Consider the following 16,788-nt stretch of genomic DNA (forward strand, 5'->3'; position numbering starts at 1 on the left):
TGTGCGTTGCAGGAACTTTAATCACACCTTTACCCCTCTAATGGATTTGTTTCAATCTTGAAAATGGATTCGGTTCAAATCAGCAGGGAGGGAAGGCAAAATAGGGGGAAATGTACCTGCAGATGAAATGATGGCGGTTGACTGCCTTGTTTAGGAAACTAAGACAGAAATAATAAAATGTTACCAGGTTTTGTGAGGTTTTTTAATTGGTAGTCTGCTTGTGTTCGATGTTTCCCGAAGTCCTAACTGCAGTCATCCAGAGATGATATGGTAGGAAAAAAAATCATCTTCAGTAGAAAAAAAGCCAGTTTAAAGACTTTTATAATTGATTCAATATTTCATCATTCAATGGTTTGGGCTGGAAGGGATCTTTAAAGGTCATCTAGTCCAACTCCCCTGTACTAGGCAGGAATATCTTCAGCTAGATTGATTGGGTTGCCCAGAGCCAACCTGACCTGGAGTGTTTCCAGGTATCTACCACCTCTCTCCAGTGTTTCATCGCCCTCATTGTAAAAGATTTCTTCCTTTTAGCTAGTCTGAATCTCCCCTCTTTGAGTTTAAAACCGTCATCCCTTGTCCTATTGCAACACGCCCCGCTAAAAAGATTGTCCCCACCTTTCTTATAGGCTCCCCTTAAGTACTTTGAGTTTAGAGGGCTTCATGTGAGAATGAATTAGGTGTACCCTAAAGGCCTGAAATGAAAGGAAAATGAAAAAATCTTAAAGAGATGTTTGCTACTTTAAAGGGATTTGGTGAAGGCTTGTCTTATGACTTTTAGTCACTAGGGGCAGGTAATATGACAGGTACTTTTGTATGTATCTAGCTTTCCTTTGTGAAAAATCTGTTCATTGTGCTTAGTCTTTTCTTTTTTTTTAGCTACAAATTAATAAACTGAAAAGTGCATCATTACAAGCCTCAAAAAGCATGCATCATGCTTTGATGTTGAGGGAATTCAGGCCTTCGGCTCATTTTTATTCAGGCATTTTTATTCTGGCCTTCCAATTCAGTTCTATTTTGAGTCCTCATGTCTGGGCAGTGGGTAAGTCTTAGATACTTTAAAATAAAACTCTTGTCTGTACTGTAGAAATTACTGAAATGACAGCTCACAAAACAATAAAGCTTTTACCAAAGCTAAGAATATATTCATTATTTGATCTGTCGATGCCATCTCTCTGCCTCCCGCTTCCCTGCAACTGGTTTCACTTTCAGTAGTGAGAGGTAGATTGTTTCCTGTCAACATGGTATCTCAGTCACCGCTACCCCACTCTCTGGAGTTTTCTCAAGTCTGTGTTTGCTCCCTCTGATGCTTCAGATCTCAGAGAGCGTGACATCACCGTTGTCTTAATGCCTCATTCCAGCAGTAATGGTTTTGAGAAATGGTAACTTGTGGTTTTAGCATGCTGGCTATCTACTTCCTGTTGTGCAGTTCTGTACGCAAATACCTCTGTACTTGTACTTCTCTTTCATGTTACATTTATTCATCATTTCTTTCATGTATTTACATTGTGAGGGCAAGGGCCACGTTTTTTTTCTCCATTATGTACAAACTTAGCATGGGATCTCTGAGATCTTAGAGAAATAAATTGGTTTTGTGGTGTTATTCTAACAATCACTTTTTTGTGAAAAATGGTCAGGTGGGTAAATACGTTTTTTACGAGAGTTCAGACTAACATATGAAAAAATGATAAGTGGTACAGAATAATCAGAAGAGACCTCAATGGTTTTTATTTTGTTTCTAAGGTTCAAAGCTCTCTCGCCCGTAATGAAAAACACTGGTTAAGACTTCAAGAACTCCATGACTGTCAGCGCAATCAATTCCAGCGTTTAAGCTGAAAAGTATTATATTGGCAGCTTAAAATACATATTTAGCGTAAGATCGTTTATATCAGGCAGGTTTTTGGTAACTCATAACTGCTTAAACAGGAAATAAGAACTGTTGATTAAAAATGGAAAGACCTTGTGTCTGGACTGTTTCGACTAGAGGGTTTTTTTTATTTTGCCAATGATATTTTTCAGTGCTTTGTGGAATAAGTATTTGTTTGTTGCTTAATGCCAAAATTTATTTTCTTTTATATCTTACAAATAAAAAAATAATTTATAAATTCTTGAGTTACTTCACTTGAAATTTTGTTTTGATTTTCATAGGTGTAAGATCTCTGTGAAATAGAAAATACCTGGTAAATGGCAAAATGTGCCCCAAAATCGAATAAATATTTAGCCTTTCAAAACAATTTTGGTATCATCTCTGTGTTAGATTGTTTGGAGGACAAATACTGAGTTTTACTATTTTATTAATTTGACCAAGATCTTCAATTTACTTAACTATAGACTTTTATTTAGAATTAGAAGTAGCTTGATTATAGACCAACGGAGTGATAATCTGAAACACCAGGTCTTCCCAAAATCACACATGTTTACTGGTACTTTGGGGAAGAAAAGGGAAAAACAGACTTGTGGGATTACCTTTCCTCCTCCCACCCCAGACAGATCCAATCAGTATTAAAGGCTGCTCTGGGTTTTCTTTAGAACAGCAAGGAGAAAAAAGGTAAGAAACCAAGGAGTATGTCTTGTAGAGTTGACAGTGTGAGGATTGCAATTGGGACAGTAAATACAAAGAAAGGAATTGATAATGTGTCTAATAATTATTGATAAACTGGAGAACTGCTGGAATGAGGTACTTTAGAAAATAAGTGGTTCTGTCAGTAATGCTGTTGTTTTTGGTTGTTTTTTTTTTCCTTAGCCTTTCCCATAGTTTCTCATGTACCGAACTTCTCAGGGTTCTCAGTTAGCAGCCAGTGTTGAGCTGAAACATTTCTCGGAACACTTTAGGAAAAGTTAGTGATTATTGTCCCCAGACAAGAGAGGTGGGAAAAGTGAAGCATTGAAACAAATGGTCTGACTTCCTCTAGTAAACAAGAAACTTGGTTGTTTTCTGGTTGATTTTGGTAAACTTTGGCTTCCATTGTAAGGCCCAGACTGGGCACTTCCCTTTGCCATTGGCTCCAAATCTTGGTGTGAGAAAAGTATCCAAGACTTCAGCGAGTCAGACAACTAAGCAATTCTCAAAAGACACTGACCTTACCAACAGGTGTCAGAATAAAAGGAAAAAAGAGCTGTGCAAATTCCATCTCTCTCGTATCCTGTCTGCTCGATTCTCCTCTTCTCTGTCTGTTCTGTAGGGCTAGGTGTAAGTTTTTGCAATGAAATCGTACCTTCATGAGCCACAGTCCAGTCCTGCTACGAACTGTGTGTTGCCTGGGGCACAGACTCACAGATGCTCTAGCAGTGAGTAACTGAGGTTTCTCGCTGAGGCCTTGCAGTGTGGTACTCGCTGATGTGTGATAGCTGCTCATCTGCACAGTTGTGTACTGCCCTGACTACAGAAGGGTTCCTCTTTTGCCTGAATCGGGTAGGTTACTGTTAAAGAGTGTTATGGAAGTAAACACGCTACCTTCTCTTCAGCCTCTAAAAGTTTCTGTTCTGTCTTTGTTGTTTGGTGGCTCTTGCTAATCTCTCCGAACCGTGAAGCTCAATGGTTTCCTGTGTTGGGGAGTATATCCAAAAAGCTACCAATTAAAGGATTTGCTTGCACAACATTAATTTATCCGTATTGTGCTTATGTAAATTGAAACATTACAATTATATGTTCTGACATTGTCTTTTTTTTGTCAGAGCCCCTGCCTCATGCAGAAGGAATGGCCTTACTGTTCTTGCTTGTGGTTTTTACTGAGTAGCTTCCAAAACTGAACGTAGAACAGTTCCAGTGGTCTTCCATATGATTCCTTTCTAACCAGGTGAGGGAATGTGGATAAAAAGTAGTGCTCGTAAGAGTGACATAAAGGAGAATTAATTGAGCTGGCCAAGAGAAAGGCAGAACTTCTGTGAAATAATGTAGGGAATTTATGTCAGCCTTCATCCAAGTAGATCACAAGATTTGAAACCAGCTTCCTGTGTTTGCGGTTTGGTGTGACTCACATGTTGGAATCTCTTCCTGGGGATAGATTTCTGACTTTTCATAATGTATACGCAGATTACTTCCGTGATGTGCAGTCAAACCATTTCTCATTTTGCTCTCTTTCTTATGAATTATATGAATTTAAATTCTAGGTCATGTGCAGAGTCCTATTTATATTATTATGAGTTTGACAGTCTCTTTGTGCTCCCTCTGGAGCATCATTTGTGGTGCAGAGCTGGTAGCCATCATTCTCACTGCTTTGTAATTTGCTCAGGGAAGTAACTTCTTGTTTTGCGTCTTTTTGCTGTAACTGTTTTGTTCTTTATATGCCATTCTCTACTGGGAGAGGCTGGACAATATTAAACTGGTGTAATTCATCCGTTCTGCCACTTTCTGATTCAGCAGGCATTTTGAACGAGAATGGATGAGTGTTTGTGCATGTATATAAAAAAGCAATGAAAGTCACTGTGTTAGCTGTTAGTACCTTTTTGAAGGGAGGAAGGCATCAGTGGTCTTTTTAAAGTAGAATTAGTATCATTATGTAAGAATAATAATAACAATAATAATAAAGTAGAAGTGATACTGTTATGCATCACATGAAATTGTGACAGGGTCAAACTGTGCCTTCAGTGTTAAGGTCTTAAGTTATCTGCTCTGTACTGTATCATCACCTCTTAGACTGGCAATACTTTATTTTACTACTTTAGTTCAGTTCAGCTTTTTTTGAGGGTAGATCATCCATACCAGAGAGACTTTAGCAGTGGCTGGTCGTTGGGGGGAACAATGCAGGCTTGTAAGCAAGCCATTTCTCTACAGTGATATGGCTGTCTAGTCTTACAAATACCATTTTACTGTGGGAAGCAATTTCTGCTTTAGAGTTCTGTGAGGGTTTACAGATGATACAGGTTTTTTTTCATTCTGGCAGCTGGAAGGTGCGTGCAGCCCCATTCCTCGACACAAAATAAATGCTCACCTGTTCTGTTGAGGCTCCATCTAAGAGGGCAGGGAGATGTGGTTCTGCTCTGTTGTGCATGGTCCGATCTGAAGTCAGCAGAGCTCACGGGCAGGGCGTCTCCTACCCTCCAGTCTTGGCAGCAGCACGCTGGAGATGGGCTTGGCCCATCTCATCCAGTTGCGCTCTAATTTGGGTGCTCTGAATTACCTCTGCAAGAGCCTACTTATGTCTTAATTTATGCTGGAAGTTCAAGGAGGCTGCCCATCTAAATTATGTACCTGAAGTTAGACCTAGTAACTGTGCTCCACTGATGGTCAAATGCTTCCTACTTTTTCTGGTTTTTTTTAACTGATACAGACATTTTACATAGTTGAATGGGGTGAGCATTGGCTTGTAACTTCATATTCATGATGAATTTGAATGTTAGTTTAATGTAGTTAGTTTAAAATATCTAAAATACCCTGCTTTAATATGAGAGGTGGGGGTTTTTTTAAGAATTAGTGGCTTTTCCATTTTGCTCTCCTAGTTTCAGTTTTTTGGAAGCAAAAATGTGCTCTGGGAATTTACCTAAAAATCCCCTGAATTCGTCATGATCTGTGGGGCTTTTTTTGGCAAATAGTAGCTTTAAAGCTTGCGTAAGTGTAGTTTATCTTACAAAATGTTACTTGAACTTGAGGATAAGAAGTAGCTTGGAAAACATGTTAGAACTTTTCTTTTATTCCAGATATAAAAACTACATGTAAACAGTATTTAAACAGTTTTAAAACCACTTTAAGAGTGAATAACTATTTGTAGTTTTCTACATAGGTATTTTAGGGACATGTTAATTTATGGCTTCTGGATTGCCCGCCTCATTTACTGTTTCAGTTAAGCTATTGATAATAGACCAGTTGTAAACTGGGTTATTTTATTTCACTGTTGCATTAATAATTGTCATTTTACTTTGCAGATTTTTTTCCAATCAGATTTACTGTTTTTTAAAGTTTTAAATTGTGTTTACATTGCTATGATTGTAAATCCTACACCGGTTTAATGCCATTGCCCTCTTCTGGAGTTGGCGTCAACATCACGTGCCATCGTCTGCATGAGGAAAATCTCCGCTGTTGTTGCTTTTGGAGGTGTGGTTGTTTGATAGTGGATTTGAGGATGAAAAGAGTTTTGTGGCAGTGGTGGGGGAAAGCCTGCAAATCATATGTTATCTTACCTGTATTACAACATGCATGGCATGTATGTCCCAGCAAAGGAAGTGTCTGTGTGTCACAGTTCTGATGACCCCATTTAATCACTGCTTTAATTGCCTTGATGGATTATGTCTCCACAGGCACAGTTAGTTGATCTGAAGTCTGAACTGACAGAAACGCAGGCAGAGAAAGCCGTGTTGGAAAAGGAAGTGCACGATCAGCTTCTGCAACTCCATGCTGTTCAACTGCAGCTACATGCCAAAACCGGTCAGAGTGGTGATTCAGGGGCTATTAAAGCAAAACTGGTGAGTATGGTGGCTTGAATGGAGGATTATATTCTCACCTTGCTGAAGTCCTTCCTCGGAGGGTGTGAATGAACCAGCTGCAAATTCTCACATTAAAAATGTTAGAGAGAGATAACTTTTTATTTTTGGAATAACATTAATGGTTGGTTGGTACCAACCATTAAAATAACATAAATAACATCAGAATAATAAATAAGAATTGAATAAGTGGATTTTATTTAACCCATTTTTAGTGGTTTCTTCATAAAGTAAAATATTAAAATATTTTGGTGGGGGAAAAAAAAGCTTTTCTGGAGACAGAAGTTGCAAAAAGTGAGAGTTTACAATGTACAGATACAACCAGATCTTCGTGTATATTGAAGCCTAAAGTGAGGTAAGTTTATTGTTTTTATTGTAGTTACACTCTGATAAGAGTAAGAATGGGATTGTTGTGCCATACAGAGAGAGGGTAGAGGGTATCACAGTCCTTTCTCTGTTGTCACTCTTTCTCTACAAGAATGCTGGAGATGCAGCTACAGTGCTATCCAGTGCTACATGCAGCAGACTGTCATGAAAGACATCAATAAACCACTGATAATTTTGCACAGTAAGTTTTTTAGAAACTTAGAGCCTTACAAAGCCCACAAAAAGTTAACAATGATTAATCTGTGCATTGACTGACAACCAGTTTGCCTCATTACTAGCCACAGCACAGTTTCAGGCTCTAGACTTTGTAAACTAGAAACATAAAGCATTGTAGGGTAGATTGTGGTTTCTGACTGTTGATGTAAATCTCTCTGGCTATTTTTAAAACTGCTTCACAGGTTGGTTACACATACCTAGTCCCAGCATATGTGGAACATGAGATCAGTCTCCTCTGCTGTTTTGTCCTGTTATTTAATGTATAATAAAACACAGCAGTATCACCATCTTTTTTTTTTAAGTATAGGCTGCATGGTGACATGAGGCAAAGTTTTGTTTGTTTTTTTTTTAGCCAACATCACTGTGAGTGATTTCAGTCCCTAGATTTTATTAGTGAGGCTTAATTGTTGAGTGACACAGAGAGTAATACTTTAAACTTTTTTTTTCTCCTTACGTTATAACCAATTTCTAAAGCTATGTTAAATCTCCATGCTATTGACAACAGTCTTTTTTTCCACAGGTGACAGTAAATGTTTTACTTGCATTGTTTCAGATTTTATCTGTGTTGAAATGGAATTTTATTAACAGCCCAGACTGATACTCCCTCCTTAACTCCATTTAGTTCCTGCTTTTTTATAAACATCAGGGCTAATCATTTTAGTTTGCTTTACATTGCCTGTAGGGACTTCATAGTTTTAATGGAGAGAAGCTCAGCTTTACACTGTTGTAGATACAGAAAGCTATGAAGGTGTGGGAAGCTTGAACAAGCAAAACGGAGGCTGCTTGAATGACAAAGGAAAGGCTGAGTTTTAAGTAAATAAAAACTGTCATGCTGACCTTCTGGCAGTCAGAAAGCTTCTGAGGGCAGAGAAGGACTGTGTCAACAGAATAAGCCGTGGGGAAATACAGTTCTGTACTAGTTACTTTCCTGCTTTCTTTGTAATGACAAACACTGTTCTTTTGTGTGTAGACTCTTACTGTAACTGTATACTCTGCAAACTGTAAAACTATACAAAACAGGGGACTAAGACATTTTTAATGTCTTGGATTGCTGAGCAATTGAGAACATCATGTCGCTCAGGCCGAATCCGTTATTAGGTGTGGGGTTTCTGCTTAGTCCAAGCACACCAACTCTTCTAAGAGTAGGAAGCTGCCTAGTTGAATTATTTTCTTGAATTTTGCGGTTGATGTATGGGTTTTTTTCTACTTCTCCCTGTCCCTTATGTACCTCTTGTAACACGTGTTTTGTTACTCTTTCTGGAAGGAAAACATCTGTTATCTGTATAACGGATGTACAAAATGTTTTTCTCAATGATACATTCAAAACCTCTTCCATTCGTTACCTATTATCTTGCTATTCTTTATAAAGATTCTTCGTGTTTTAGGAGCAAGTGTTGTTTTCAATACTACAATAAGGTTAAGACTTTTAATAACTTTCACTGCAAAACACCGAATTTGCTGCTAAGTGCAATTATAGCAACATGCTTTTCTTTATGCCTTCTAAGAAAATAAAGTCATTTATGTTGTTGCATTTTCTTGAAGTTCCTATTGCCTGTTTCTCTAATTGTGGAACTCTTTTCTTCTGTCTTAAGTCTGTCCTTTCTGTGGATGAAATGGTAAGTATGCCAATTGACCTTTTTTTTCTATGTTTAAGCAGTGCTTTTGTTTTGTGCAACAACTTATATATATGTGGGTCTCAGAAACTGGCAAAACAGATCTGGCTTGTTCCTTCTTCCTGTCAGCTTGCAAGATGCTGCATAAAGGATTTTCTTTGCATTTTCTTTTTTCTTTTTTAGTTTTCATGCCTCCTTTCTTAAGTCTGTGTGCGTTTTATTATTTTTATAGCTAATTTGGGGTGTTATCTGGCAGCTTGACATTCTGAGAGATTCTTTTTCTGGCAGTATTTCAAAAAAATGTTAAGGTGTTATACAAATTCTAAAGCATAAACACTGTACATATTTGTCAGTGTAATTATAAATATTCTATGTGTTATATTTAAAAAAAAAAATCCCATGAACTCCTCCTTGTTTTCCCTTTTATCTGTTCTTTTAATGGGCATGATTTACTTTATTTACAGCCCAAAGCATATAAACACAATGATACGTGGATAAAAAGAAAAAGTGAAGCAAAGTTAACTCCTATCTTTTTGTCTTTCACTGTGATAGACTTGAAAGGTTTTTCAACAGCTTTTCTGCTTTTATTGTATTATATACCTGATTATCGTTACTCAGTGTTTGCCCTTGGAAAAGCAACAGGATAGCTGGTAACTGTAGGCTTTGATCTTCAGCATTGCTGTTGCATTTTTGTTCTGTTGGGTTTTTTTTGGTTGGTATTACAGGTATAATGTGTAAAATGCATGACTACAAGTGGTTCCATTTAGAAGTACAACTTCTGACATTCTGTTTTATTTAAATGACAAACCAAATTCGGAGGAAAACAATGGAAAATTTCAGTGTTAATGAGAGTTTTTAAGGTGGCTACTTGGTATAAACACAGTAAAATGTGCTATATGAAATTTGCTAGTGTAATCAAATATCTTGGGTCTGGGGGAGGTTGGAATTCTTTTCCGAAGTTGTATTTTAGATACATCAAGGAACTCGTGCATCTCTAAAGCTTTTTTCCCCGACTCAAAACAAGACTGGGACACTCTAACAAATTATTGGCAAAAATGATTAAGAATTTTTATTTTATGATTTTTTTATTCAATAAATAAAACAAAGTGAAAATATCCAGTGAGGAAGAAAATGAAGGTTTGGGTGTGAATAATGTACCGTACTGTGTCTGTGTTAAATTCTAATCTGTGTCTTTTTGTATTCATCAAATAAAACATGTTCTAAAAATGAACATGTTCACAGACAGGGGACCTACACCATTTAGAGCATCTTGGTTTAATATTGGCACTGTACATAGCTAACGTAAGTGTTACGGGAACACTGTACCCGTATGTGGACTCTCCAGCCACTGTGAAATGAGTGTTTTGTCTGAACTGTGCCTTCCTACGGCTCAAGCACGTGGCAGAGGCAACGCAGCATGGTGGCACTCTTGAATTCTTGTAACTGCTCTTTGGCTGCTGACAACGAATGTGAATTGAGATAGCCCAAGAGCTTCAGCACCATCACTGTCACCATAGAGAGTACTGGTGTAACTTTAGAAACTCCTTTTCTTGAAATGCAGATAGAATTCTTGGTTTAGGAGTGAAGCTGCGGTTCAGAACAAGATTTATGAATGAGTCGGCTCACAAAGGCTAAATACCAGAAGTGGCTTCGTGTGACACAAAGCCCACGGAGTCAAACCTGATCTGAAACTGGGTCGGTATGGCGATTGCAGGGAGTGAAAGACCAGTGATTTAAAGCAGTCTTTGTGCCGCCACTCCAGAGCAGTAGGCTAGGCAATTCTTGCCCAGCATGTTACGTATGTGTAATGTACTTTATTCACCTAACCTGATAGAGGTATTTAAAAGATGAGTGAGTTAGTGGAATCATTGCATTCAGAGCTGCCTTTCTGGCTAATAGCTGTATATATATTCACATAGACCTGTTGTGAAAACCCCTGCCTTTGGAAGGACCAGCCTTGCTTCATTTTTCAGATGTGGTGGTACCGACTGCATTCGTGGTTTTATGTCCAGGCTTGGAATAGTGAATAAGGGTATTCACAATTTGGTGACAGATTTGTCTTGCCAGTTCTGTAAAATCTTGTTTCCGCTTCTTTAATAGCACTTGCTGTTTTCATTTGTTTAACAATGTAATTGGTGCAAGTACAAAGAGTAGGGTTTTAGTTACTCTGAAACTCTTCAGAAATACATTATGGTGAACTTAGTTTTTGTTGCTATTTCGGTCGGCAGTTGTTTTTAAAGGGAAGCAGTGACAGGTCCTCTGTCTCTACTATTTTCCTGGTTGGCAGTGGGCTTTTTTCCCCCACTTTGTAAAAGGGATATAAAATACACAAGTGATCAAACATCCCTTCTTAAAGTAGATTTTGTAGAAGAGCAGTCTGAGCATACTGATTCCTTTCACTCCAGTGCTCTGCGTATTAGAAAAGGTGATGACTGTTTTTGGGGTGGAGCACTGTGGGTGTGATGTGTATTTCTCTAATTCCGTTTTGATGTGGAATTTCATGGAAGAAAGGTACCCTTGCTTGAAATCTGGTTTTAGTGTAGGGTTTTTCTTGTGTGTGTGGTGTGGTGTTTTGTTTTTTTTTTTTTTAACAAAACTATTTTGCACTAATTTATCTTAAGTTTGTCAGGGGAGCATCTTCATGTGTGGCTTTGTTTTTGTTGTCTTTAGACTCTGATTTGGAAATGTCCTTGTCTGGACGTTTCTTGGTGTTTGCATGAAAATAATTGTCATTTTAAGGGCATATAAACTTCAAGAACATTTCCTTGACATTGAGTTAAAAATCATGTTAAAAGAATATTGTCAAATTGAAATGTTCAGTGTTTTTGTAATTACTTTTTTTGTTTTTAAAATAGTCTTCTCTCTCTTTGCATGAATCTCCTCTTTGAACACAGGGAAGAAGTAAGGATGATACTCAGGCTGCTTAAATTTTGCTACGTTGTGTGACAGGGAGAAGCACTGTTGCGATTTTTCATCCATGGACTTTGAACTAGTATATGCATTTTGTGCTAAGGAGTTTTAAGCTGAATAGAAATCATGTCAGGAGCACAAAGTTGAATGCAAGGTCTCCTCTCCCCAGAGGGGAGTATGCAAAGCATTAGCTGCAGTGCCAGAGTCCTTACTTCCATTTTTTTTTTTTTTCCTGCATGCATGTCTTGTACACAGTAATTTTGGATTGTGTGTACAGAAACAGTAAGTGCTCGTTCATCACTAACTTTTATAAAAGCTTTTCAACATTTTTTACCCTTTTTTTTGTAAAGGAGAGAGAACTTGAAGCTAACAAGAAAGAAAAAGTGAAAGAAGCTCAGCTGGAAGCTGAAGTGAAATTGCTGAGGAAGGAAAATGAAGCACTTTGTAGACACATAGCTGTGCTTCAGGCTGAGGTTTATGGAGCAAGATTGGCAGCCAAGTATTTAGATAAGGAACTAGCTGGAAGGTATGTGAAGTCAATCCATGTCCTTTAGCATGAGATTTTTGTTCTTGTTTTCTTCCTTTTCATTCCCAAAGGCAGCTCCAAACTTAAGACCGAGTAGGAAGAGTCTCACATTTGCAGAATCATCTGGTTGGAAGAGCCCTTTAAGATCATCGAGTCCAACCGTTCACCCTGCACTGCCAGGGTCTCTAAACCATGTCCCTCAGCACCACATCTACATGTCTGTTAAACGCTTCCAGGAATGGTGACTCCACCACTTCTCTGGGCAGCCTGTTCCGATGCCTGATAACCCTCTCTGTAAAGCAGTATTTTCTAATATCCAATTTAAATCTCCCCTGGTGCAACTTAAGGCCATTTCCTCTTGCCCTGTCACTTGTTGCATGGGGAGAAGAGACCGAACCTAACCTCACTACAGCCTCCTTTCAGGTAGTTGTAGAGAGCAGTAAGGTCTCCTGTGAGCCTCCTTTTCTCCAGACGAAACAACCCCAGTTCCCTCAGCTGCTCCTCTCAGGACTTGTTCTCCAGACCCTTCACCAGCTTTGTTGCCCTTCTCTGAACCCGCTCCAGCACCTCAACGTCCTTCTTGTCGTGAGGGGCTGAAAACTGGACACAGCACTCAAGGTGTGGCCTCACCAGCACCAAGTACAGGGTGTCAGTCACTTTTCTCCTCCTGCTGGCCACACCAGTGCTGATACAAGCCAGGATGCCATTGGCCTTCTTGGCCACCTGGGCACACTGCTGGCTCATATTCAGCTGACTGTCGACCAACACCCCCAGGTCCTTTTCTGCTGGGCAGTTTACAGCCACTCTTCCCCCAGCCTGTAGTGTTGCAGCAGGTTGTTGTGGCCCAAGTGCAGGACCCAGCAGTTTGCCTTATGGAACTTCATACCATTGGCTTTGGCCCATGGATCTATCCTGTCCAGATCCCTCTGTAGAGCCTCCTGACCCTCAGTCAGATCAGCACTCCTGCCCAACTTGGTGTCATCTGCAAACGTACTGAGGGTGCATTTGATCCTTTCATCCAGATCCTTGATAAAGAAGGAAGAAATAAAATCCTCACAGTTCTTTGACTTGCACTAGTTGCTGGTGACTGTGTGCTGTAGCCAGATGAAGTGTTTGAGTTGTGCAATACATTAATTTTTCAGCTGTAATATACATGTTATTGTACTCTCTTTGCCACTATATAGGGTCCAGCAGATTCAGTTACTAGGACGAGATATGAAAGGACCTGCTCATGACAAGCTTTGGAACCAGCTTGAAGCAGAAATACACCTTCACCGTCACAAAACTGTTATTAGAGCTTGTCGAGGTCGGAATGATTTAAAACGACCAATGCAAGCACCTCCAGGACATGTAAGTTGAAAAAGATGAGCCATTCCTCCATAATCTTCAGCATTTGTGGAAAATAGACACGAGTTATTTCTTCATTTCTGTGATTGTTTTCACTTCAATATTGTGTTTTTTTAAACATCACCTCTAAATATATAATTTTTTGTATGCTGAAGGATGGTTCCATGCTGAATAGCATGTCCCCATAAATTTCCACGAAAGACGATACAATTCTTTTGACTTAAGTAGGAACGCTTAGTCCTTTTGAAAACTGAGCCTCTGCTATGTGTGTGTACAAATGTGAATTTAACAGCATAATTTTATTACCTAAGTTTCAAAATATGGAGTTAACTCATTTACAAAACCCAAGAAGAATAACATTCTTAAGATCAGATTGAACCGAAACTCATTTTTAGAGCACGTTATAAAGGCCAGGTAAATTGGCACTGTAAAATTTTTTTCCTCCAAGAGGTGCTTTTGAAAATAAGACCTTTAAAAGGTAGAATTCACCCAGCTTGGCGCATGACCTGTTAATCACTCCAGTGTTCAGTGCATAAAACCATTTTCAAGAAAGTGTGTTCCTTTGATCTGGTCTAAATGCCTTAGTTGGTCCAACGGATCTTACTGCTTATGTTGTTAATTGCATATAAAATGTCGGTGGACAAATAGGTGTGTGTGTGATTTTAAAGGTATACAGAATGGCAACAGTGGCTTAACAAAAGCAAAATAAACACCTTGATTTATTTAGTCTCTCTTTCCTTTTGAGTTGAATGGCTTTTGCTATGGTTTATTTTTATTACAACAAAAATAAACTTGAGCAAGCAGTCTTACTTGTATTGGGCTGTGTTACATCTTACATCATTTGGCTAGTCTTAAATTTACATCATAGAACTTTTCAGCAGCAATCAGCATTCCTTCATGTAGGCCGTTTGTATTTTTAATATGTGGCTGATTTCCTTCTTTTGAAGTTAAGTTCTGTGTTGTGCATCACTCAGCACCAAAACAACTCAATTATTCTCATCAGGAGAGCGTAGCGAGGAATCTTTTCTGGTTTCTTATCCTGCCTGTAAAAGGGACACTGTGAGTTTGTCCTGCCTGGAGCTACTCTAAAACTGTTGCTGATACACTGCCTGTTACAATTTTAAGAACTAAAATGCAGAGGTGCATCACTTTCTGGTTCACACACTTGTATTTATGCTGTGTTTGTTGTTTATCCAACTAGGACCCTGATGCCTTAAAGAAGAGTCAAGGTGTTGGTCCAATCAGAAAAGTTCTGCTAGTTAAAGAAGACCATGAAGGACTGGGAATTTCAATCACAGTAAGTACTGCCGTTTATTTTCCATGGTACGGAAGAAGCAATTTAGTTTTGTGTTTTACTTCTGTGAAATACGTGAATCAGTGAATGTGGTGTTAGATCACAAGGAAAAAAGCATACACAGTTCCATCGCTGCGGTGCTAGAACTTGAAGACTCATTTTTGTAGATGAGGAAATAGAGAACTGCTAGTTTTTGTAAAAATTATGAGTTCAGCTTTATGTTTAGGGCATAGAGACTTCAGCAGATTAGCCAGTGGGGTATTTCAGGTGTGGTAAGTCTGTAGAAGAGCAGAAAAAAAATCTGAGACTGACTTCCAAAATATCAGTATTGGCATCTCACCTAAAAAAAGCTGCATGAACTTTTTACAAAAAATTTTGAAAATTCCGACTATGATACTTTTGTTCCAAATATGAATGTTTTTTCTTGCAAGTCAACATGGTGCCTGATACACCTTTTTAGTGAGGTTTTGATGTTGTCTCATGAGCTTGTATGTGATTTTAACTTTTATTATTATTCAGAATGGTCTCTTTTGGCTCTTTGAGTATATATATTTAAAATTTGTCCATTCAGTTGTGGGGAGACGAATTAAGGGAAGCACCTCATGCGTTCTTCTTAAGCATTCTTTATGTCTCATTTTCTATGATAAAAATTGGAATAAGTACTTTAAGAGCAACTACAAGAATGATGATCGTTTTTCTTCTGTTTGTTTGGGTTGTTTTTTATAGGGTGGGAAGGAGCATGGTGTTCCAATACTGATCTCTGAAATCCACCCTGGACAACCTGCTGATCGATGTGGAGGACTGCACGTTGGTGATGCTATTCTGGCAGTAAATGGAGTCAACCTAAGAGATGCCAAGCATAAAGAAGCTGTAACTATTCTTTCTCAACAGGTCAGTTGGGACCTGTTAAGCTGTTGGGACAGTGGTACTTCCCATGTTCTGCCTATTGAATTACCTTGAATTTTTAAGGTTTTTCTGTTAAACACAGTGTTATGCAAAGCTAAGGTGATTCATGAATCCCTATCACCTTACACTTAATCCTCTTGTGATTTAAAGAGAAAAATGCTAAGCCAGTCCTGGTTCAGGCAAACCCACTACTGGCTAACGATTCTTCAGTAAGGCTGATGGAAATCAGCCCGTTGCATTGCCCACAGAAGTAATTATTTGGTGACATATGTTTTATTCTTTTATGACGGGACAGCTCCAGCCAAACAGTGTTTTTCATATGCTTTGTGGTCTAGAATCTTCTTCCTGCCTTGCTTCCCATTTTCAGACAGTTAACAGGGACGCTTAATTTATGAGAAAACTTACTCATTAGAAGTTTGAAATGTATTGGTAAGAAATTCAGGTGACTTTGAATCTTAGCTATAGAGCTGTACTTAAGTCAGTAAGAACTTAATTCAGATACTATCTCCGAAACTTCCAACACAACTGTAAGTGTGTTTACAACAGTGAAATGTGTTTGTTCTCAGTGGTCCCTTAGGTAGCTGTGCAGTAGTAAGTAAATTTATGATCTTGCGTTGCATTTTAGAGAGGCGAGATTGAATTCGAAGTAGTGTACGTTGCTCCAGAAGTTGATTCGGATGATGAAAATGTAGAATACGAAGATGAGAGTGGACACCGTTATCGTTTATATCTTGATGAATTGGAAGAAGGTGCAAATTCAAGTACTAAGAGGAAAGATCCAAATGCAGATGTCAAACCCTCGCAAGGTAAACCTTCTAAAATGTGTTACATGCAGTTTAATTATGAAATCTCAATATGCAAACCAATTTCTGCAAAACACTGGCTTCTTTATATTCATTGTAAAATTAATCTACTGTTAATTAACCTACTAGTAGGCTGTCAGCTCTTTTGGTTGATCCCTCACTTATTGGCCTGCTTTACTTAGAGACAGCTGAATTAATTTGTAGGGGGTTTTCTGTGATCACTTTTTCCCAAAGGCTGAAATTCAAATTTAATCTTATCTTTTCCTGGCTCTGGTCTAGGAGTGGTTAATTCCCCTTAACACTTCGTGTTGTTGGCTTCTTCAGATAATTTTTTTTTTTTTTTTTTTTTGTTTGGTTGGTGGACAAAAATGT

The 16,788-nt window shown here is 38.5% G+C and overlaps 1 protein-coding gene across 1 annotated transcript in view; it reads left to right on the forward strand.

Annotated features, from left to right (window-relative positions):
• Positions 1 to 4,449: 4,449 nt before the first annotated feature.
• GOPC (golgi-associated PDZ and coiled-coil motif containing) overlaps positions 4,450 to 16,788 on the forward strand; it is a gene marked incomplete at its 5' end in the record, with an annotated part of 13,040 nt that continues 701 nt past the window's right edge. Inside the window, 8 exons of the mRNA XM_010130939.1 lie at positions 4,450 to 4,531; positions 6,232 to 6,396; positions 8,610 to 8,633; positions 11,891 to 12,066; positions 13,251 to 13,416; positions 14,615 to 14,710; positions 15,434 to 15,598; positions 16,239 to 16,419. Of these exons, the coding sequence (XP_010129241.1) occupies positions 4,450 to 4,531; positions 6,232 to 6,396; positions 8,610 to 8,633; positions 11,891 to 12,066; positions 13,251 to 13,416; positions 14,615 to 14,710; positions 15,434 to 15,598; positions 16,239 to 16,419 (1,055 nt within the window). The remainder of the gene's footprint in view (positions 4,532 to 6,231; positions 6,397 to 8,609; positions 8,634 to 11,890; positions 12,067 to 13,250; positions 13,417 to 14,614; positions 14,711 to 15,433; positions 15,599 to 16,238; positions 16,420 to 16,788) is intronic.

This window comes from Buceros rhinoceros, unplaced genomic scaffold, assembly GCF_000710305.1.
Source record: "Buceros rhinoceros silvestris isolate BGI_N320 unplaced genomic scaffold, ASM71030v1 scaffold652, whole genome shotgun sequence".
In the NCBI taxonomy this organism is placed as follows: domain Eukaryota; kingdom Metazoa; phylum Chordata; class Aves; order Bucerotiformes; family Bucerotidae; genus Buceros; species Buceros rhinoceros.